Here is a 23318-nt window from a genome sequence, read left to right on the forward strand (position 1 = left end):
CTGTAGAAAATCCCTTTTAAGACACAGTTGCAGGTTCAAGAAAAAGAAATAAGACTTGTGCCACATGTAAAGACTTGAAGACGACTGCCAGCTCCCCAGCCATGTCCTTATTTCAGATCACCTTGCCTTTTTTGCTGGGCATCCAGAGGGGAAGAGCTTTTTTGTCAGTGGTGGGGGTGCTTTTATTTTTATCTTCCTTTGGTTTGATCGTTTCTGTGCCTAAATGTTGGAAGATTACTATGAAGCCCTAGACTTTTGAGAGACTTGCTGTTGCAGGGGCAATTAGTGCAAACATTCCATCTGGCATTTATTAGCAATATGGACCTCTCACAGACCAAGTTGAACCTTCATATATAATACAAATATATATCTGTACATACATACACACACACACAAATGTCAAAAGTCTTCTATGACTGAGGATGAGTCCTGCATGTAGATGCAGTCTTCTCTTCATTACCTTTGCCTACCATTTTCACATAACGCAGGTACTGCTAGACACAGTCTTACAGGCTTTCCTTGTCTAAGAAAGTTCACAGAATTTCAGAAAAAAGTTGCTTTATTGTAAACACTATTGTGCTTAATGCTTTGCCTTTTCAAATTCCATTTCAACATTTTATGTTATCAGTTGAAGTATTACAGGATCCTTTAAAAAAAGGATACAGAAAATCATGGTAGGAAAACCAGTAGTTTTATCTGAGAATAACCCACAGCAGACTCAAGTGTAGAAGTTAAGACATTTGAAAATACACCTCTTCACATACAGTGGTGCACTGCATGCATATGGTGCACTGCATATGGAACACGATCAAACAGGCTGACATCTGAAGGTAACTTATCAGTTCAGTCAATCCACATGAGGACTTCCAAAAAGAAAGGTAGTCAGTGTTTAGTGTTTCAAAACAGAGATGCAGCTACAAGTAAATGACAACTGATTGTTCACTAGTGGATCACGTATCCCAACTCGAGATTAATGCAACATTTCTAAGTCCACTCATCTCAAGACTGAGTTAAACTGCAATAGTTTTAAAGAGAGAATCCAAAAGTATGTCCGGCTATGTTTCACTACCCAACAGATGAGTTCTTTCTTCATTACTGCCAGAAAGGTTTTGCAGGCTGGAACTGGAACTATTTGCAGAGGGAAAATAAAAGGAGGGGGAAGAATCAGTTTTAATATTCTTTAGCTATTTCTATGTAACACTAACATGATAGCATAAAAGCCAGATGCAACACGGGAAAAGCTGCCTGGATCACTGAATGTGGTTCCCTACTATCGCACACACATGCAAGCACATACATGCAAGCAATAGCTTTCAAATCTGTCATTCCTACTGACATAAAACAGCTCACAGACATCCTCTTGGAGGAACCATCAATAGCATTTGCTCTCTAACGTAAGCAAGCCCAGCTGCTTGCCCTGCACAGCAGAACCAGCACCGGATAGAGAACAGGCATTACTTGGTTTAAGTCTCTGTTTAGCTCAGTGGGGATTTAGTAAAGCATACAAAGAAAGAATTTAAGCAATATTTTTACTGCTCATTTTGTCATTACCATGCTGGTAGTAAGGAAAAAATGAAAGCACATCTTTCACAAATTTGTTTTATAAGGCTTTTAAGTAAAAGAAAGAATAAATATCTCAGCATACCTCCTCCTTGTGGCCTCAATGATATAGAATATTCCAATTGCGAGTCCCTTTGAGGAAAAAGTCAATTACAATCCTAATAATAATAATGACCTAATGCAATAACTTATAATTCCAATCGATATAACAAGCAAAAATTTGTGATTACTTACACTTAACAGCGACCATCCCCCTTGGATGGCTGAGGCCCATTCAAAACCCAGCTTCTCATATAGAAAACCTCCTAGAGTGGGACCTACAAATGCACTGCACCAAATCAAAATAAGGTGTTGGCATCCCAAAGAAAAAATAACAGATCATATTATCAGCAGGTTGTACTTTGTGGCCTCCTTCCATTGGTTTGTTCTTTGTCAACAGACAGTCTTCCACAGACCTACCTTTTCTATAATCCACAATAAATATCAATTCTTTGTTTGCCCAGCCCCAATAAACCTGTTTAGTTATCTCCTCCCAAACATAGCACCAAATACACTCTTTCCTGTATCCAGGACTGCTTAGAGGTACCATTAAGGACAGTGCTTTAACAGGATATCTACACAGATTCACCTCTGCCACAAAAAGAAATTTAAACCCTCATCCCTCCAAATTTAAACCTTCCAAACTTCAAGACAAAAGACTGATGGGTACAGGCAGGTGGCAAGGATACTGTGGCAGATTTCATCACTGCAGTCACTACCAGGCTGAGGTGTACATAACCTCCTTGCACCTCCACACCTCTGTAAAAATGTCCTCAAAGTTATGCAGCTGTTGTCACCTTATGAAAGGGATACATGACACGGTCACCTGCTAAAGCAGGGGACAAAATGCTATAAGACCAGGGGAACATCCTGGGATCAAGTCATATAACAAAAAACATATTTGGTAACAGCAGAAAACTGCATTTTGGTAGGTTTGTACTACATGTACCTGCACTAAATCCTAGACCAGATAAACAGGACAGCTAGTTCTTCAGTTATTTTTCAAAATAGTGCAAATTTGTACCATTAAAACCCACTAGAAGTCACAGAGGACTACAAGGACTGATAAATATTACTGGAAGTGTCTGTCAATAGTAGATCTGTGTCTGTCCCCACTAAGTGACAACTCTGAACGGAGTTGCTGGTAGCATCTCTCACCCACTTCTGTTATAACCACTGGGTAAGACGTTCAGATGTGCTCTGCTAAGCTATGCAAACACAGAACTTGAATAATGGCTGAGGCTCTAAGAGAACAGAAAATTATGTCCTAAGCTATGCAGGACAAAAGAAGCTAAACGTGGAAACAGAGAGGGAGAAAAGAACCAAGTCAGAAGCAGATGCTGCCTACCTCATTCTATGTAGGAGGACTTAGCTCTGTAAAGCATCTGCTAAGTTAAACATGTCTAAATATTAAACATTAAAGGTTTCAGTGCTAATAAAAGTGACCACACAGAAGTGCAAACTAACATCCGCTTAATCAGAGCGGCTTTTTGATATGAAGGGCAATACATTTCAAGGAAGATGAGTCAGAGCCCATTCCCTTTGTTGAGCAACAAGTTATGTTTTAACATGTCTACCCTGACACCTATTTAGTAAGACCCTTTTGAACCAAGGTCCAAACAATGCCTGCAGTGAAAGATTTTTAGTCATGACATGGCAGGCTTTCATGTGACAATAGCGTAGAACAATCAAACACTAACAGTTTATCCAAAGGTGACTGTATACCTACCCAAGAGACCACATGGCACTGAGGAGCCCAGACACCAGTCCCAACAGACTCAGACCTTCTTCAAATCCATTATCACTATGGAAAGACAGACCAGTTAGACTAGGTGTAATACAGCATTGTGTCTCAATCTATAGTCTTCCTCTATAGGGATAGTTTTTTTTCCCCCTCTCCTTTTAACTTGTCACTTAAGCAGTGACAAACAAGAGTGCACAGCAGTCATGTCTGTTTATCACAGCATCACTCATTCCCCATATGTCAAGCGTAACACATGACAGATAAAACAAGATCTTTCCTTCTTAAAATCTAAGAGGAACATACTTTAATACAAGAGTAAACAAAGCCCATCTTAGATCGTTACTGCCAAGCCATATCACAGACCTTGTACTATGAGCAAGAATGACTCATGCAGGTGCAGTTGTTAATGCCAATGCACCCTGAAAATCCAGTGAAAACTGCTGGATATTAATCTGCTGAAGAAGCTGAAATAAATCCCTACAGGAAACAGCACCAAGGTTGCCCCTACTATGAGAACCAAAGTGAGCTGAACTTCAGAGCACTTAACAGCACACAGATACACACTTTTGAAACTGTATTTGGGAACATAACTACAGTGTCTTATTGAGCTGGTCAATCAAAAAAATTAGGACAAAAAGCAACGTAAGCTTTTAAGTATTATGTACTACCTTTGCCTCAAAAGGAGAAAAAAGCCACACCAAAATCCCACTTGACGTTCACTCCTGAAAATATGTTGTAACTTGAGCTCTCTACTATGAAAGGTAACATGAAAGACATATTGGACAAAATTACTTACTATGCACAGTGCAGTATCTCTGGAAATACTGGAATAGCGCTCATGCCAAGGGAAAAGCCAATCAAAACCAGCACTAGGACAAAAGTCCACAGCTGACTGCAAAAGAGGCACTTAGAAATAGTCAATTGTTTAAGAATCTTTTTCAAATCATCACACCATCTGACTGAACGTTGCTGCACTTCTCCATGACTGATGAGAAAACTAAGTTTCTTGAAGCCAAAATGAATTCTGTTTTAACTGAACAGTAGGACTGGAAAATAAGGCTCTCCACATAAAAAAATGTTTGTAAAAGAATTTTTGAAATCTTGCGCTTGAGTCAAATATATCCTTATCAAATGGAGTTCAACTTATGAGGAGCACGCGCAGAAGCAGTAGGCAAACGAGTTTAATTCAGCAACACGTATGTTCAAACTCCAGACTTGGTTTTTTGCATGAGTGAAGGATTTTGCAGGTGAAGTTTTTAGCCTAATGCATTATGCCTCAAAAGATGTTACTGAATGAGGATTTTACTGCTTTCTTTTTCCTCACCAGCTCAGTTAGAAATGCATTATCCTCTTTAAAAAGTGAGAGCCTAGGAGGAAAGGGCCGACTAATTCTACACATTAGCAAGTCTATCACCAGCTTTAACAGAGTATATAACCTAGAACAAAAGGATTATATAGCCGTTTTACAAACGTAGCAGAGTACATTTTGCTATGAATTAACACGGCAATGCAATGTTCAGGTAAGACTGACACAGTCTCCATTCAGCTAGCTGAAATCAAAGCTATATCCTGGCATTTTCTCCAGTAATCTACACAGGGAGAGAGAAAACTTTCTCCAAATAAAACCCATAGCAAATAAAACCCATAGCTGATAAACTTTTAAGAAACTGAGATTATAAAAATAAGAGAGAAAGACGACTTTGTTTTAATGCACTGGAAATGCCACAGAACTGGCAATGCCAAAGAAAATATGAAGCATCACTCTTCCCACCTGGCACATATTAACATGAGCATTAACAAGAACAAAAGGTAAAGAAAAAGGATCCATTTTAAGAAGCTGTTATTTCTCCTCTATTTTAGCCACACCTCAGTTTTCAGATGCTTCCACTGATGTACATTCATAGTCTCATGTCTGAAGCAAAAAAAACGCTGCTTTTTCATGGTCAGAGGTGCTAACAACAGATTTGTTGACATCTATGACTATGTCATTATAGTTGTGACCAAAAACATCACTTAAGGATATGGTTCAAGAAGAAGCAATCCTGTACCTCTCAATGTGCAGTACAGGAGCAGGTCCTAACATGAAAAAGCACACTGCTGTTATTAAGCCTCCAGAAACCAGCAGCCACTTCCTGAGGTACTGTGAAAGAGCAAAAGAAAAAGGTATGTAGTTTAAAGATATGAATTTGTAATGTAACAATTTCATCCTTCCCAATCCTTCTCTTCTAAATCTTCATCCTTTAAACAGTACTGCTCCTATAGAGACCATCATTACACACCAGCTAGGGATTCACAATTTCTCTGCCAGTTCTGAACACAGCAAGAAACACCGAATTCATTTTTCCCTGCCACAAATGCAATCGCTGGCAGGAGCTGCTTAATACAGAGATTTCTTCAGGACGCTGAGTAAGGAGTGATACTGTTCTGCTAGCAAAATGTTTTAGGTCTTACTCTTCCTTAAGATAAGAAAGACCATCTAGCATTGCATGTAATTCTAACATATGATCAAAGGTCATTATTAGTTCATGTCAGGAAAAAAAAAAAAAAAAGCTTCAGAAAATTGGCATTGCCATTCATGCAGATAACACAAAGTCTAGGTTGTTTTGTTTCTCTGATCACTCAAAAACGGCTGTCAACAAGGCAGTGTTAGATATATCTGTTCAACTTGATTCCTATGCTGCAGTTAAACAGAGCTAGAAAACCAGCTATGACAGGCTAGCTCTCCTGCCATAACCAATAGGTGTGCTGATACACATCTAATTCTGATAATACATTTTTTAAGAGATAGAAGTCAATACAGCAGGCCAGAATATCTTTATTCCTTTTCCCAAAAATTGATAAATTAGAGGAGAAAAAAAACCCAGCAATAACTGATGAGTTTTCTCACTTTCCATATTGGCTGGGAAGTGGACTATGTTTAGTCCACCAGAAAAGTTCAACATGTTTTAACTACAGGATACTTGTCCACTGTTTTTACAACATTGGACTTTCTTTTATTACCTGGACATTGCACAAGAGACCTGTAAGCTGAGAGGACTCAGTGCACGTGTAAGGGGCTGAAAGATAGATCCCTTTACAGTACTGGGCCCATGTCTATTTTTTCAATATCAGAAATTCTCCAGCATTAACTATGTATACAGAGTGCTTTATTAACGCTACACAAACAACAAGAGAGTACTCACTGGCAGCTTGTCGCTTAAGAGTCCAAGGAAAGGAGAAGAAAGGGAATACGAGAGTGCCAAACCTAGGAATACTAAGCCTACATAACCAGCTGGGAGTTTGAACTATGAAAAGAAAGAGGAAAAAAAAAAAAAAAAAAAGCTAAGAATGCATATGCTACATTTATTAAAGGAAAACTTAAGAATTGTATTTTAGGTCAAACTGCTGAAATCCATGCATGATTTTTAGTGTCGGGTTTTACTGTATCATACAGAGGTTTGTGAAATATTTGAAGTCATCAAAGCTCCAGCCTTCTTCCACTTTCACATCTTAGTGTGAAATGATAAGGTTTGACATGACTGAACATATATCAAGCCTAAATAATCTTACAGGTAACACTGATCTTTATCCCTAGGCCAGCACACTGGATTCTAACATCGATATCTGGCATATTTGAAAAAGACACTTCAGACACAAAAGTTTAGGTGGATTTAGTCTTTACGTCTCCAAACAGTTTTATTTTCATTTAGAAAAGTAGAAATACAGTAGTCATCCATTGCAAATCAGTGCATCTTTAAAGCAAGCAGTCCTGCAAAACACAGCTTGGGTTTTTCAGCTAGAGGATTTTCATGAGAATGAATAAGAGGCTTTTTGCAAACACCCTGAGGTCTACAGTTTCCTAATGTAAAGTCACTTTCCTATATTGAAGCAAAGCATGGAATGAATTGAAAGTGTACTAGCTTCTCACATGAGTGCTTTAACTACCACTTATAAGGTATTACAAGGTGTTTCATGTGGCATGGACTATATAAGTATTCATTATTTCCTTGCCATATACAATAACATGATAATAACTCTAATTTAGTGATTAAAACACTCATCAAGAGGGCTACAGTCCTTTTACAGCAAGTGTCTGCTAGCACAAAGCAGGCAGACAGCACAAGAGCCACATCGCTGCAGAATATTCTACAGGGGGACAGTTACAGATCCTGCCTGGATGGTCAAGACATACATTCACATCTCTAGTAAAGGAACAGGTTAGCTCCAAGTCTCTTCCATCCTGGATGAACACACTAAATGCTGGACTAGAGAGGAAAAAAATGTAACAGCAGTACTACAACCTGCAAAACTCTACTCCCTAGGGAAGCTATTAATAAACAAACCATTCAAAAAGCATTGCCTGACTTCAGGCTGTAACAGAACCATAGGACTGCTTACTTCAAATTCATTATCTTAAATCCTGTGGACAGTAGGGGAGGGGGAAGCGTTTGCCTTCTAATGCGTGAAAAAGTGAACCAGCAGGCTATGTCGTTGCAATACTTGCAAGCACTTTAATATTGCCATCGCTTTAAAAGAAAGAAAAGCAGTGACACCCTATCCCCCAAAATAAGTGTCTCCACCTACGGATACAACATTGTTAGTGACTGTTGCAGTTCCACAGAATTTGCTTTCATGAAGAAGGAAAAATCCCAGTTTACAAAACCAGCTGCTGTGCCTGTTCAGAGAAGGGACTCTGCAGTTGAAATTAACTGGGAAACATATATTTTAAAGGCCCTAGATTTCTTCATTTTCAGAGGTACTGAAACCCTGCAGCAACAGATGAAGTAAATGGGAACTGTGATTTGTCAGTACTGTGGAAATCAAATTATTAAAAGCAAATTAAAACTAGTGGATTTGCATAAGGTTTAACATTGTTTACAGTATTTAAACTAGATTTATAACCAGTTATCCACTATTTAGGAAGTCACTACTTTCTTGCACATTAAAACGACTTACCTTCTTTAGGATAAACAGAGACATTGTAGGATCCAAAAAGCCCAAGCATGCACTTAGAGAAAATATAGTAAGACAGAGAAGTAAGACTTCTGGCAGAAGAACGAGCTTCCAAAAGGAATCCTTGCTAGGGATCGAATCTGTCAAGAGAGAAGGGGAGAAAATTGCATTCTTTTGCACAGCATAAGCTTATGACTCATTTTCCTGTTTGCAAAACAAACAAAAAATCCAGTATTTTCCCTTTTATAGCCCTATTAAGCCTGTTATCTAACAAGCAAATGGAAGCCAATACTAAACTATTATGCAGTTATAACCTGACAATTATCATCTTGCATGAGGACTTATTTTTAAGCTACTGTTGTTCCAAACAGCACTATGTAAAATTTAGGAAAATTTACACCATTACAGTTAAAACCTCTGTTTATTAACTGTAACATTCATTCACATTAACCAAATCTTGCATTACACCATATAAATAACCCCCTTTGCTCTCCCTGTAATTTGGGGGGAGGGGGGGCTTCCAGCATTAACCCCTCAAACATGACAAGTTCTCTTGTTCCACGCAAAACATCTCCAGCCTTTCTTCAAGTAGCTACCATGACAAGCTGATACTAAGCAGATAAAACTGATCCTTTACAAGCCTTGAAGCTAAGGAGACACAATGAAATAAAAAAAATACCTCAGTTCATTTCTATATAGACAGCTTAATGTTTGCAGAAATGGACAACCAGAAATGGAGGCTGGATTCTTTCTAGGCCATCTGCATGCATTAACTTTAGTTAGCATTAAAAGATGGGCCTGATCAAGATCACAAATTAATTTAGCTGGAGCTTTGCCCTCTGAGCTGCATCAGACTCCAGAAGTTGCTGTTTTAATAAGGGACAGTTATATACATGAGAAACTAAGGTTTAGTGCAGTCATTTGTCTCAAGCTGACCAACCAAAGGAGGGAGGAATAAGGAAGCTTACCATATTTTGGCAACAGAAACATATTCACAGGCACCAAGACCAACATCAGACACCCCAGTGTAATGAAAGGGACCTCATAACCAAATGATTGATATAAAAAACCACCTAAAGGTGGGCCCAGCACCATTCCAAGCCCTGTAAAAATTTCAAGGCTGCCCTAAAGGATGAGAAAGAAAACAAAGTGGAAAAAGTAAGTCTGCTAAGAAATTCCAATATAACAATGAAAAGCTAACCACTTATCTGAGGAGAAATACAATGCAGTCAGGCTAAAAAAAGAGGGAATTCATCACTAAGGGGAATAACAGCCAGTACAGACCTTTACAAAGGGGGTTAGCAAAAGGAATTTTACAATTGTCTGGGTAACAGCTATTACCTCTCTCGCTTCATTACGGAGAACCACTTGTATTTGAATCCATTGCAGCGTTAGCCACTCGGCTGCCACCAGATGTGTCTAACTCCTGAGGCAAAACAACTGCTCTACTGATAGACAGCGTCTCCAGGACAACTCAGGCTGAAGTGATTATTTCTCCCACGTGCAGAGTTACACTACAGCCCGAGGGGGAGGACTCAGACAAGCCTACCTGGATAAATCATATCGTGTAGGATGAGTGAGATGTCTCAAGTTAAAGCTTTCCCTCCATAACCAACTGTTCAGATTTAGTGACTATGGGTAAGGAGTAACACTGAAATTGCACTGGGGAAAACTCAGCGTGGTTAAGTTACAGACAAAAAAAACTCTTGCTTCTTTTATCAGATCTTAATTTTAAAAAAAAAAGGAGAGTAACACAATTGCACTCAAATCTCCTTGCATTACAACACCATGGTCAACACTGTCAATACCTGCCTAAAAGTTTCCTTAATCAATGCACAGGCCAACCCTTGCAACAAGTAACAGCTGGTCAAAACAGTTACTTAAGTTTCGATAACTTCTGGGACTCACAAAGGCCAGAGTTTCATCTACATAAGGAAGTTGTTTAGCTTTAACTTGACTGATACAAGCGAGAGCAGACAAGTACCTCTGGAGTGGAGCACCCAAACTGCATTCAAATTATGCTTTACTTCTGTTGCTCTGAGATTAAAATATTTACATTTGAGGAGACTCCAATTTAAAATCAGGCTATGCATCATTCATTCCTACTGAATTAATGAATCCACTTCAGGGGAATAAGGCATTGGATCAGTACACATCAGGGTACACCTGATACTGTATGAAAAGTGATACCGCTTACGTTTTGCGGTTGTATACCTCCTCTGATAAAGAGACAACACTGACAGAAGCTAGACTTCCCACTTCAACAAGACTAACATGCCTACATTCAATAACTCCCCCACACATTCTCTAGGGCATCCAATGAGTAAAAAGTGAGCCGAAAGCTGGTACCAAAAGGGTAAGGAGAGGAAAAGTGCTTTTAGTTTCTGGCCATATCAAGAAAGGCAACAGAAAGCAAGGCTAAAATTCCTCATCCATTCCTTCTGGTTTATTTTACCCTAAGATGCATCTTGATTTAACAAGCCAGCTTTTCCTTCTGCCTACTGCTTCTGCAACCACCAAAAGGGCAGCTAAACATAATAGCAGGAGCTCTTTGTCACATCCATTCTGAAGGGATGAAGTTTAAGGACAGCAAGTCTACATGAATGACTTGGAAGAGGTTTTATTCTTATGCAGAACATGCCACACAGTATATAATACGGCAAACTAACATTTTGTAAGTTCTCAACATGTCTTCTGATAGTTAAGCAAAGGTATCTACCAAGCCACAGCTGTGTTATATCTGCAATTGTGTTCTTGAGGTGACTTACACCACCACTTACTGTTTTCAGCAACGCATCATTTTTATTGTGCTGCCATTAGTGTTTATGATCTTTTTCTTTCTTGAAGTCTGATGGTAAGATAGACAACTGTATACATCTTGTAACTCCAACTAGGCTCCTTTAAGTCTAGGTTACTTTATTTACCTATTTAAATTACATTTTAAAATTTGCAAACAGGAAACCTTAACATTATTGACTGAATTAATCCAAAGTATGACAACAATGTATTACCTGCTTTTCAAAGAAAATGCTAGTTCCTTATTGCTGATTGAATTTAGTAGTTTTTACTATCTAGTATTTGTATATACATTTACACAAGCAACTATATGGTCTAACAAGAATCTTAATAAAAGTATCAACTTTCTCAATTTTATTAAATATTCTGGAGGATGTTCTTAACATTTATTCACTAATTAAAGTTTAACCCAATTATTTGTGTCAGTCTATATTTGAATTGAAACCAGAATTAATGAAGAGACAGAAAAAGCAGTGTTTTATTAAATATATAGCTTTTTTTCCCCAAAATATAAAAGCTATTTAAATAAAGGTAATCTCTAATTGGACTGAATCATTGATGACCACAAACAGCGCTCTTCAGATTTCAAGAAGTTCTAGCTCTCCTCTTCTTTTATCAATATCTTATCACTTTTATCAATGGATTAAGCAAGAGGAACAAAACCAAGGTTGTTTCCAGTTTTGGATCTCTCATTCATTTAAATTAACACTATTTGAATGAATTATTCAAATGTGTTGAATAAACTGGAGCCAAGAATATGCCTATCATCCATGTGGAAGCAGTTATTAAAAGACGCATTATAATTTTAATAATCTGGTTTCAGGTGAGGAGATTACTACTACCACCATCAATTCAGTGAGCTGTCTTCAAAACGTAAGCAAGTAAAAACGTACTGCTTGATTATTTACACTCTATTTAAGTTATGCTAACGTGTAAACTTATTCATTCATAATCACAATTCTAGAACATTACATGACAATTTCAAATAAACCTGAATATGAGAGCGCAAATCTTATCCTACTGGTTCTAGGCTGCCTACAGGTAATTCACTGTGTTGTGGGTATTCAGCTATCATGTTGGTTTTTTGCACTTACCATGACAGTAGCTATGTTATTGGGGAATGCCTTTGCAAGGATTGAAAATGACGCCGTCATTGCTGCTGCAAAACCTACTGCATCCATTGCTCTTACTAAAAAGCACAAACTGATGAACACTGGTCCACTGGGCACCTTGTCCAGCATTCTGCAAAAGAGTAAGCTCTTAAGAGGAGACAAGTCATCTCCCAAAAGCTTCTGCAACACTACTACTTCTTAGTTAAAGGACACAGTTAAAAAGAGTCTCAATGCTATCTACTGCTACATCTTTTTGAATCATATTTGAGATGTTGAATGACATTGCCAATTCTTTCTGACAGTTTTCTCTTTCTCCCTTGGAAAAGGGCAAGGGATAAAGGTAGCGCCCTCCTAACCTGCGAAAAACTCTAATGCTTTCTGCTGTATTTCATAGCTTTTCCAAGCAACTGTGAGAGGAACCTGATGTAACAAGTTAAAACTACCAAGGGCTCCATTTACTTTTTATAAAACTTTTATTTTGCTAAAATGAGTGGCTTACCCTCACTGGCTGCCTGGTAAATCTTCTCATTTGCAATCCACATTTTTTTAAAGAAAGGAATAATTAAAATATTATGCATAAATACTTCCCTTATTGCTGCACTTTGACAGATTTCTTGCCACTGACTAAGGGAGCTATTTACATATATAGGACCTTCATCCTTTGCTTTCAAAGTACGAAACAAACCTTGGAACCTACTGAGAGAGAGACGTGTTCATTCTGCTTTACAAAGGAGAGAGATAAAGTAAAGATGCAAAAAAGTTAAGTGATCTACCCAACACACAAAAGATGCCCATAAGAGTCTCCTGTTTTGTTTTATGAACACCTTGTCATATGGATGAAAATAAATTGGGAAAAAAAAATGCAACAAAACCCAAAAACTACTCACCCAAACAGAATTGTAACACATCCAGAAACAAACATCCCTGCTACAAACATGAATTTTGCTCCAATTTGCGTAAGCTGTAAATTAAATATCATCTTTACAGGTTATTATTTCAAAGCTAAATCAAAAATCTTTCAAGTACATTACTGTTAAGAATTCACAATGTTACGGGAATTTCACAGAAAATGCAACTACCAGATCTGGAGAAACTGCTCCTGTCTGTGTGCCTTCATACAATACTGAACCTAAAAATATTCTAAATGGCTAAGTGACTTAACCCAGTTTTCAGATTGGTACAGTTAACTATTTCACAGCTGTTTGCTGCAGCTTCCGTACAGCAGCAGATTACGGCAGCATTCATTACTACAAACAATCATTTACACAAAGCAATACAATCCCCCTCCAGTTTGTCACTGATATCAAGTTAGCAGTGAAGCACCCACCACGTTTACAGCACAAGAGAGGCTGAGGAGACTCTCTCAGAAAAGAGTCAAGGGAAGCTGGCTCAAAAGCAATTTTACCATGAACTTGAATACCACAAAGCTTTGGAATAGGAAACATGGTTAACTCCAGCCTTTCCCATTCTCAAAATTAGCAGAAAAGAGATCTCATCTTCATTCATTTTAGACTCTATCACCTGGGTGATGGATGACGAAAGGCATGCCACAAGGCTAACTCAATCCAGTAACACAGTATATCTGAGCTTGTAATTCCGTGCTATAACCTTCCCCTAAGGAAAGCAGACATTTCGGACTGTTTGTCTTGTTCAGGCCTGGGCAAAGTCGTTGTGTCTCAGCCGTTATTAATGAAGCCAGTACTCCGCTGAGTTTCAGTGAAATTCTCATGATTTCTGACTGCAGGACCACGCACCTCTATTGATAAAAACTTGTTCACTTCAGCGTCTTTAGTGAAGGCAGCTCCCTCCCATCCACAAAGTACTTGGTGAGGTTTGTGCCATAGCTGAAAGTCATCCCAGGCACTTAGGCTGAACTAACCAATGGCACTTGTGTGACATCTTGATGAGCCACCTCATCCTCAGGAGGAAATCATTCACCATGGGTCAGGGGAGAGACTGTCCAGCCAAAGAAACAGAAGATGGTGAAACTGCAGGAGCCCCAACTTATATAGGGTATAAGGACCTTCACCAGCAAGTCTAGGCAAGGAATTACTAACAGCAGTGCTTCAGCATATAAACACATAAACTGTTACGTAATTCATTCGTAATTTCTCCGTCAAGAAAAAAAATGCTGAATCTGTGTGAGAACTTAAGTTGCAAGAAATGGAGACACTTACCTCATACTGAGGTAAATGAAGAGGAGAGGGAAAAGGAGTTAAGGAGCAGAGAGTCATAACAGGAAGAAATGTTATGAAAAGGCAACATACCAGAAAAGAAGAATGGATGCAGCAAACTAAAGAAGAAAAAACAAAGCCCTTATAAAATAGGCCAAGGCAAACAGAATAAATAAGTGCAATAAATAAAAAAAAAAAAAGGGAGGAGAGGTAGGTTAGGGGAAAAAGGAAGTAAAATAAAGAACTGATGAGCAGATTACTCTGAAGTAAACAAAATAATTAACCAGAATAACAAAACAGAGATGTGTCAGCCATCTTACGCTATCTTCAAGAATTGCAGCGAAGAGTAATTTTTAAATTGTACTGACAAGATTTAGCACCATTCAGACTGACTAGCCAGGATCCACTTAATGTGGAGCAAAACTTTCAAAGGCACCGCTGAAGAGACACCTCTCTTCTCCACCTTAGAGAACTATCTTCAGGTAATAACCTGTCATCATAGAAATAAGTTACAGCTTGAATTATACTTACATAATTTCCTAAGATTAAAGAAGTCAAGAAATTGAATAAAGCAAAACATCCAAAAATCATGCCAACAACTGTGTTACTGGCACCTTTTTTTTCTGCCTGTAGAAGAAGAAAAAAAAAGATAACAACTTAGTAAAAATGGAGGTAAACTCTTGAGGCAAATAACACTCAAGCCTTGCACTGATTTATTTTTTTAATTCTCCATCAGATCAGTTACAACGCTATTTTCTTTTTCAAAGGCAATAGAAAGTCATAAGGTAATAACATAATAATTTAAAGACATTTTGTCCCTCTATTTAAGTTATACTTAATGTAGGGAAAAGTAACATTCATTCTGCAATGAAATGGAAATTCTGTCATGTTTGCTGTACTGCTGAACAGGTGACCAGACTTCATATACAGATTCCTTGCGCACCAGCTTAAACGGAGCTAGCTACAGAGCTTTGATCCCTCACACGTTGGGAAGGCAACAAACAGAAAAGCTTATCTTCATTGTATCACATCTTCCCATAACAAACACCAGGCAAATCATTTACCCGTCCAACTGAGAGACCTTGCAGTGGCCAAGTACACTCCTACGGTATAGGCAATTCACTGGAATATTCAGAGCAGAAACGATCTTAAGATTTTTCTGTTAGAGCTTGAATAATTGGGAACAACTTGGCCTTGAAAGAAACGGACTTCTGCTGCAAAGGCATCATGACAATTTATGTTTCATCCCTATTTAAGCATTGCATTCACTCAACACAATGAGAGATTTTTTTTTCATCAGTTGCCAGTCCAGTAAGTTTAACACAGTAAAAGACAGCCAACACGAGCTAACGATAGGTAGTTAAAAAAAAAAAAAAAAGTCACTGAGTGGCTAAGGCACTGCAGTGCAAGTCAAGACATGGCTAGAGTTTTAATCTCAACTCTACCACCAAACTACTATGCAACACAGGACAAAATATGGTTTCACTTCTCCGAGCACATATTTTTCCTTCTCTCTCTCTCATCTATTTTGTCCATATAATCCAATGTAATCTGACATTTTCCTTACTAAGGACTGGATGTCAGCTTAGAAACCTGTTTCGTGGATTTTAGAGTGTGTGGAAGCTATGACTATACAGGTGACAGCAGGAAAAAGCTGCTGAACTGAAGCCTTATCAGAAACCCTGAACATATCTGAAGCCAAGCAAGCAGACATTGCCTTATTATTAGTCTCCTGGCTCCTCTGCAGCCACAGGGAAGATGGCATTAGCCTATAGACAGGATCCCGGTCACTACTACACACATTCTGAGGTATTTTAGCCAGCATCAGTCTCCTACTATGAATTCCCACAAATGAAAAGTGTAACTCATAGCTCACACAGAGCCACAAAAGTTCTATGATGCTCAAGATCTTCTAAAAAGTTTCCACATGCCAAAAAAATTTGAGTAGCTGGTTAAATTGTTGGTTTACCTCTGCAGGGAAAAAGGGACCCAGGATTGAATAGCATATCATTGAACTGAAGTTGAGAGAAGCTGTTGCAACCATTGTAAATAGCTGTTCTCTGGTAAATCTTCCCGATTCTTCACCAAGCGCTTCTGGTATGCCATCTTCTTAAAACAAAACAAAACAAGCTTATATTATAACCTGGTAAAAGGAGGTACAATTTATAAACCAGGTTTGAAAATAAACATTTATACAAGACTTCTACCTTCTTGGCCCTTGCAATTAAGTCGAAGTATACTACTTTTCTCCTAAGTTCAGGCATACAAATTTTGCCATAAAGATTCCATCTTCTCAACGCAGTACTAAAACACTGCATAAACGGAGAGTCATCTCCAGCCCTGGAACTTGTTTTAATACATCTCCGAAACCCTGCAGGCCACCCTCAGACTTCACTCACTGAAAGTGCAGGTGCTGTTGCAAGAGCTTAAGCTGCACTCCCAGCACATTAGCACACATAACCCCACTGAATCATAACCCATGGGGCACTGTCTCAGCACCTGAACCCTGCTATGTAACATGCCGGATTACGTAACAGAACAACGGAGAGAGCCTTGCTCCTCACTTTTTGCCCACGTGCCTTGTTTTACAGTGCAGACTACAATCCTTTCTCAAATAAAACACATTAAGACATAACGGGTCGGCATTCTGTGTCTTCTGCTCAAGCTGGACATAGCCCAAAGGGAACTTCCAGTTGATTTGCTTTCATACTCTGGGATTTCTTTTCCTGCGGGCCCTTCGCACAGCCACTGAGGCTTGATTCACCCCGCACCAGCGCGCTGTTAAACCCTGCGCGCTTTAGCTGCCCTCCCAAAACGCTTCCCTTCCTACCGGGAGCTTCCAGAGCCTCGGCAGCGAAGGAGGAATACCTGGTCCCCCCTCCGCCCCAGCACCGCGCCTCCCCCCGGCGCTGGCGGCGCCCGCTCCGCGCTGCTCCGCGCTGCTCCGCCGCCGCCGCCGCCGGGGCGCCCCGAGCACGGCCGAGAAGGCGCCGCGGAGCCGCGTCCGCCGCCCTCCCGCGGCCCGGGCCGAAGGCAGGAAAGCGGGAACCCCGCCGCTCCCACCTGGCGGTGCCGTGACCTCCGCGCCGTCCGTCGCCTGGCTCCCCATGGGCGACGCGCCGCGCTCCCGCCGCCTCCCCGGCTGGCAGCTCCCGCCGCCGCCGCCGCCGCCGCCGCCGCCACTGAGCATGCTCGGGCAGCCCCGGGCAGCCCGCCCACCCCGTCGCCTCGTCCCTCCGGCCGGGAGCGAGCAAAGCGCCGGCGCCGGGGCCGAAAGGCGATTCGGGAGCGGGGGAGGAGGGGAGCTCCTAGGCTGCTGTGGAGGGTTTGGGCCGCCTTTGGGCTTTTTGTGCTCCCCTGTGCCTGTGTGCCGGTTGCCAGCCCTGATAAGGAGAGTACCAAGAGCCAAAGAGAGTACCGTTCCCAAACAGGTAGGGCCAGGAAAGCAAAGTAAACGAGGAAAAAGCCAAACGTTCCTCATCAATGACGGCTGCAGTCGAGTCAAAGTGGAATTTTCAGAAATTTCAGCCATTTTTGGAAATGCATACACTGGAACTGAAATGTGTTGGCAAACTCACTTGTGCAGGAGCAGAACTGTGATTCACAGAGGTGGTGGTATAACTGCCACCAGGCTTCACACCGCCTGGTAACAACCAGTTGGCTCCCAATACACACTTCACATCTGGCTCAGCTGAATTAATTATTTGCTTACTGGACCCGGCAAAACAAGAAAAGCAGCTCATGTACTGTAGGCACAGCAGCTTCAACATGTTACAGGTAAAGATAACAGAAGGGGTAGCAAGCAAAGCTGTCACAAGAACAAGCGGGCATTTGCTCGTTACGAGTAAACTTAACTTTGACATTAGAAGGATGTTTCCAGCAAGCGGAGGAATGCAAATTCCAGAAGAGCCTCCCAATGGAAGTATAAATCCAAAGTATGGGCTAAACCAGTTTATGAATATGTTACTGTGATTGCTACGGACAGCAGGGAGCTGGGGTTGATGACCCAGGAGGTACTTGCCACTCCTGTGCAGCTAAATGAAGCTTTGACAGCAAAGAGGGACTGGTCCTAGGGACTATATGCTTTGGTACAGCTGACTGGCCTGATTACATATCCTAGACACACAACCACTTTGGCCAAGTTTTGCACTCTAAGATTCTTCAGATGTGACTGGCAATTACTGATCATTAAGACTGCTGACTTTGTCTTGTAAGCACAGCCATTAACCTATTTTAAAAGGGTTATAACGCCTCTGTCTTCCACTAGAAAGGCTGACTCATTGATCACAGTACATCTTTGCTACTTAGTGTAGTTACTAGGCCAGATCACTTATTAAGACTGGTAGAACAAGCAAGATGACTAGTCACCTTTAGAAACAAAATTCAGCAAGTCACAGGAACAATAGAATAGTAACAGAAAAGTTAAACGACAGTTGTCACAAGAATTAGTGGCTATAAACTAGCCAGGAGTAAATGCAGGCTGGAGATAAGACTTGGAGATAAGATATAAGAGGTGATCTAATCAACACATTTGGCACAAGTTTTGGGAGGTATAGGGGGAAAGGAGGGAAGATCAGGAATGACCTGGGGAGAGAGGAAGGAACCTCTTCAGATAGTAACAAAAAGACAGCCCAAGTATTGTTTGAGGAGAATAATCAGTAGTTACTCCTTAAAAGCACTATTTTGGCTATCCCATCAGTATTCCATCCAGGGACCAGTTATACTACTAAGATTCCTGATAAGGACATTTCAGAGCAAATGTTCCCATTTATCTAACTTTAGAATCCCACACACCATGTGACAGGAAAGAATAGAATACTTTTCACAAGTTTAAGAAACTGTAAAGCCTTTTAGCAGTCACAGAGAATAACACACATTCCTCTGCTGAAATGTGTTTTGACAATATATTGTGTTGCATATACTGTGGCTACGAAGTTGCCTGCCTCTTTTCCTGTTTGCCTCCAGAAGAACACACAGACATAAATCCTTCTCATAGATGCTGCCCCTTCAACAACCTTACCCAAAAGAAAGAGGAAGGGTACTTTAAGTGGTCCTGAGTTCAGCAAAAGGAAAATAATGAAAATTGCTCTCTTCAGCCTAGATTCTGCTCGTTCTCTAGCTGCCCACTACTTTTAAGACCCAGTCTTCTTCTCATTAACAATTATGCACAAAACATGATTAATTCCCATAAAGCCTATGGATTCAGATTTCCCTGAAGTTAACGTGCGCAAGAAAAAGACAAAGTGTTGGAATCGTTAATATCTACACTAAGCAGCAATGATGCACTGTGATTATTGAGAGCTATGGCTCAAATAATGAAATGCAGCTATGAACTTCCTATGCCTGTATACAGTTTACTAACGCAGTGTTTATAATTATAAGAGGAGGAATTTTTTAAAAGTTCTTTCTTATGTCAGTCTGCAATAAGTTTACAACAGCTTTAATATAACCAGCAGCCCCTTGCGATGAAAGTTTGCAAACTGCGATGGTGTTTCCCTTTGCTAAAATCCACAGGTGCACAAAACCTGTGGAAGGGAAGCAAAATCAGCAAACTCTTTTTTGATTTTACTCGAGTAGCACTTGGTTAGCTGTTCTGAACTGGTTCCTGGAGGCGCTTAGGAAGTTTACATCTGCCACCTCTGAGATGGTACGCAGGACTTCTGTGGATGAGAAGATGGGTAAAAAAAGTAATCTGTAGTAAGAAAAGGGGTAAAAAATGACCTTCCTCCACAAAAATATTTATGATGCAGAACATATTTCTGAACCGTGTGACCAGGAAACAAATAAGATGATTATTCAGGAAGACTAGGGTGGAATGTGCACTGATGTTATTTGAGAGGAGGCTTCCGACATGATGTTTCATAAGCCTGAGAAGTCTTGGCTGTTTTGGAATGAAAAGTGAGATAATTCTATCTTGTGATATTAGAAATTGTTCATAGCACTGCTTGTATTTTGTATTCTTAGAAACACAGACGTCAGAGGAAAATAAGTTTTGCACGGTTTGTTCATAGCTTTAGAGGTTAGCAGTGTCAGGATCTTTCTTGGAACTCCGATGAATAGAGACAACTCAGTTTTTTCATGGCTGACACACTCCCCTTCCTATCTGACTGCCTCACTGTACTGTGCAGCTGTCTGAACTGCTCGTCATTCAGTTCCTGAATCACTACAGTTTCTAAGATGGTACTTAAAGTCAAACTATAACCAAAGGCTGGCATTCTGAAGAAAAGATGGGTCGTTGCCAGGGTAGGCACAAGGTGGAAGCAGAGAGGCTACCACAGCAAGAGACCAGCGAAAGAGTCGAGAAAGAGAAAGAAGAGGATGGCTGAGATACAGTGGGCCATTATAGTCTCATTGCAGCGCTACTCTTGAAAAAGCCCCCAGAAGTGCAGTTGTCGTTTTGATCATACAGGGAAAAAAGAGGAACATTGCCACAGTGGAAAGGGGGGACAGTCAGGGAGAAATCAAGAAACTGAATGGAAAGCAGAGAAGGTAGCAGCTATGACCAACACATTTTTAAATGTGTGCAGGCAGATAATGAGTCTGAATAGATCACCTAGAACAGCTACCTGATGAAATCCAACTGCTTGAACGTTATGTGACAGCATCTTGTGCCTGTTCCTCCTCTCCTCGAATCCAAGTTTATAGGCAGCATGTTATATTAACTACTTATAAGATGAACAGATCTTGAGAGGACTGAGTAAGTTCCCTGATATGGCTGGCTGTTCAGTGAAACCCAAGGCCAGCACCCACACAGGCATCTTCTCAGCATCCCAGCCAGGCTGTCGCACTGCATCTGGAAACTCTGTTTTCTAGCCTTCTGCTTGTTACCGCGCTCAACCAGCCTAAGTAGACTAAAAGTACTCTCCTAACAATGTTATAATTCAAGAACTTTCTACATCTTTGTGCCTTCTTTCTGCAAGCAGTCCCCAGATAAGGATATCCTTTGCCTCTGTAGAACTCCACAAGTAAATATAGGGTGCAGAGACGCGGTTATCATTGCACTATGCAGCACTGGACTGCGGTCCTTGGTTTAAACAGATATGATACAAACGTGGTTGTATGCCAGCACTGAAATGGCAGGTTGTTATACCGTCATAACTGCAAGCTGACAGAAGTACAGGCAAACAAACCACCTACTCCTTGTAGGAAGCAGAGCTGAATGGTAGAGCAGCTGGAGCAGTGCCAAGTGTGGGCCAACGTGAACACTGAGTTCACATTAACGCATTGCTGTAGAGTGGACTTCCAATAGGACCACTCACTATCACTGATTACCTACATACAAATACATATACTTACTGTATTATATATATAAACATTTCAACACAGAATTCAGTACCAGTGAAAATCTCCCCTCCACATGAAGATAACTTTTATCGTAAACTGTTTGTTTTCTTGCAACTGAACTAGGAAAACTCTTCCTGTGTATTCCACATACAGAATATTAGACTATAATTTGACTGTCATTATCTCCTTCCTTAGATGTAATACAAATCTTTCAGATGTGCATACTTCCATCTCCTAGATAGAATATATATTGCACACATATATAGGACATATTAATGCATCTTATGGCTGTCTAAGGACCTTTTGTTATCTCATGATGACGTTGAAAGGAAAGAATAGTTTATTGTTCCACTCAGTACAAAAAGCTCCTCTATAGATTAAGGTTCTTTGGGTTTTTTTGAAGGGGCCCATGAAGATTAAATGATGTGTGTAGGTAGAAACATTCTTTCTAGGAGGAGGGAAGGAAGGTGGGCATGATAGTCTGTGTGTTTTCTGAGGTGCAAGGAATGTCTCCATGAAGGAAAAGGCATGTTCCCACTTCCAAAGCCTCTTCTTGCAGAGGAAGGGGGAAGTCGTGGCCAAACGTCCCACAGGAGCTGCTGAGCAAGAACACCTGTCTTAGGGCTGCAGCGGAGAAGTTCAGAGCTTTAAGCACTATATGGCAATACCTGGAGATGGTCTTATACACTTTGGAGGCTGTGGGCCTGTTGTAACGGGTGGTGGCGTTCCTATTAGTTTTGCCCTTGATAGCTCAGAGCGCCAGGAGAGGAGAGCTCCCCACATTGCGGTTTGTCTTTGTGGCTGTTCTGCAGAGGGCTCTGGTTAGCTGCTGCCCCTTCTAGGCCTCTGTACCAGGGTGCATACCCAACTGCCTTACAGCTGACACTGTCAGGGAGAGAGGACAGCTGCAGCCACAGCCAGGCCTTTCCCCCAGGTAGTCTCAGCAAGGGTGGTGCTGCCCGAGTTCGAGCCCGACGGGTCAGTTCGGAAGCAGCTGAGCAGTTTCCACTTTTTCCGTCCTCCGCTGCACTCACCCGCCCTGGTGGGTCACTACGTGGACAGTGGCTCCTCACAAAGGGGACTTAGCCGGCATTTAAGTGGCAGGGTGCTGGATAGTCATTGTAATTCTAAACTGCCACTCCTGCCACTTGAAGATGCCAGAAAGATTGAAGCAGGACGTATTGTAGAAAAGGTTACTGGTAATCATGGTGATAAACCATGGTCAGCTCAGGTGGACTGCAACTCCGCAAAAAAACATCTGGGACATGAGGAACTTGCTGCTCACGCAGAAATCAGCTGACTCCTTGTATGCCCGTGCACACACCACATCTAACGTGCGTGAGCATGGCACAGCAACAGGGCCGCGCGGGACTCCTGCGACATGTCCCAGTTACAGCTACGTGCCGTTGAGGCGGCAGAGATTAAACCGACTTATTTTCTTCCACCTCCCTCTGGGCTGCCAGATACGAGGAACTGCGCCCTTCGCAACCGGCGCGCTCGGACAGCAGCCGGCGGCCGCCGCCGGCTCGCCGCTCACGGCGGCCGAAACGGCCACGCAGCAGCGCTGCACGCTGCCGGGGGAGGCAAACGCGGGCGGCACGACGCCGGCGGCTCGCTCCGAGCGGCGGCGGCGGCGAAGATCCGCGGCCGCCCTCCGGCCCGGGCCGCCGCGTCTCC

General features: G+C 41.2%; 1 protein-coding gene across 4 annotated transcripts; it reads right to left on the reverse strand.

Annotated features, from left to right (window-relative positions):
- Window positions 1-541: 541 nt before the first annotated feature.
- On the reverse strand, window positions 542-23318 carry SLC18B1 (solute carrier family 18 member B1). 4 transcript variants are annotated; one of them, XM_068938354.1, is made up of 14 exons: window positions 22676-23318; window positions 16327-16466; window positions 14889-14984; window positions 13071-13144; window positions 12166-12313; window positions 9244-9400; window positions 8279-8415; window positions 6526-6627; window positions 5392-5483; window positions 4140-4235; window positions 3329-3403; window positions 1795-1888; window positions 1646-1692; window positions 542-1128 (listed from the first exon to the last, which is right to left on the reverse strand). In XM_068938354.1, the coding sequence occupies exons 2-14, from the start codon at window positions 16399-16401 to the stop codon at window positions 1056-1058; spliced, it is 1266 nt and encodes a 421-aa protein (XP_068794455.1). In that variant the 5' UTR covers window positions 16402-16466; window positions 22676-23318; the 3' UTR covers window positions 542-1055. The 4 variants fall into 4 exon arrangements, with proteins under 4 accessions (XP_068794455.1, XP_068794454.1, XP_068794453.1 ...); XM_068938353.1 differs by lacking the exon at window positions 22676-23318 and adding an exon at window positions 17421-17532 and having other exon boundaries at window positions 16327-16463; XM_068938352.1 differs by lacking the exon at window positions 22676-23318 and adding an exon at window positions 17421-17530.

The sequence above is a fragment of the Struthio camelus genome, chromosome 3, assembly GCF_040807025.1.
Source record: "Struthio camelus isolate bStrCam1 chromosome 3, bStrCam1.hap1, whole genome shotgun sequence".
NCBI lineage: Eukaryota > Metazoa > Chordata > Aves > Struthioniformes > Struthionidae > Struthio > Struthio camelus.

Bases quoted from the DNA above. Each gene is read 5' to 3' on its own strand.
- SLC18B1 (XM_068938352.1), bottom strand. From the start codon at position 17,466: ATGGGGAGCCAGGCGACGGACGGCGCGGAGGTCACGGCACCGCCAG. The intron at 5,484-6,525 runs GTGAGTACTCTC...GCTCTTTCACAG, and splicing joins TCTTAAGCGACAAGCTGCCA to TACCTCAGGAAGTGGCTGCT. The intron at 1,889-3,328 runs GTAGGTATACAG...GATTTGGTGCAG, and splicing joins AGTGCCATGTGGTCTCTTGG to TGCATTTGTAGGTCCCACTC.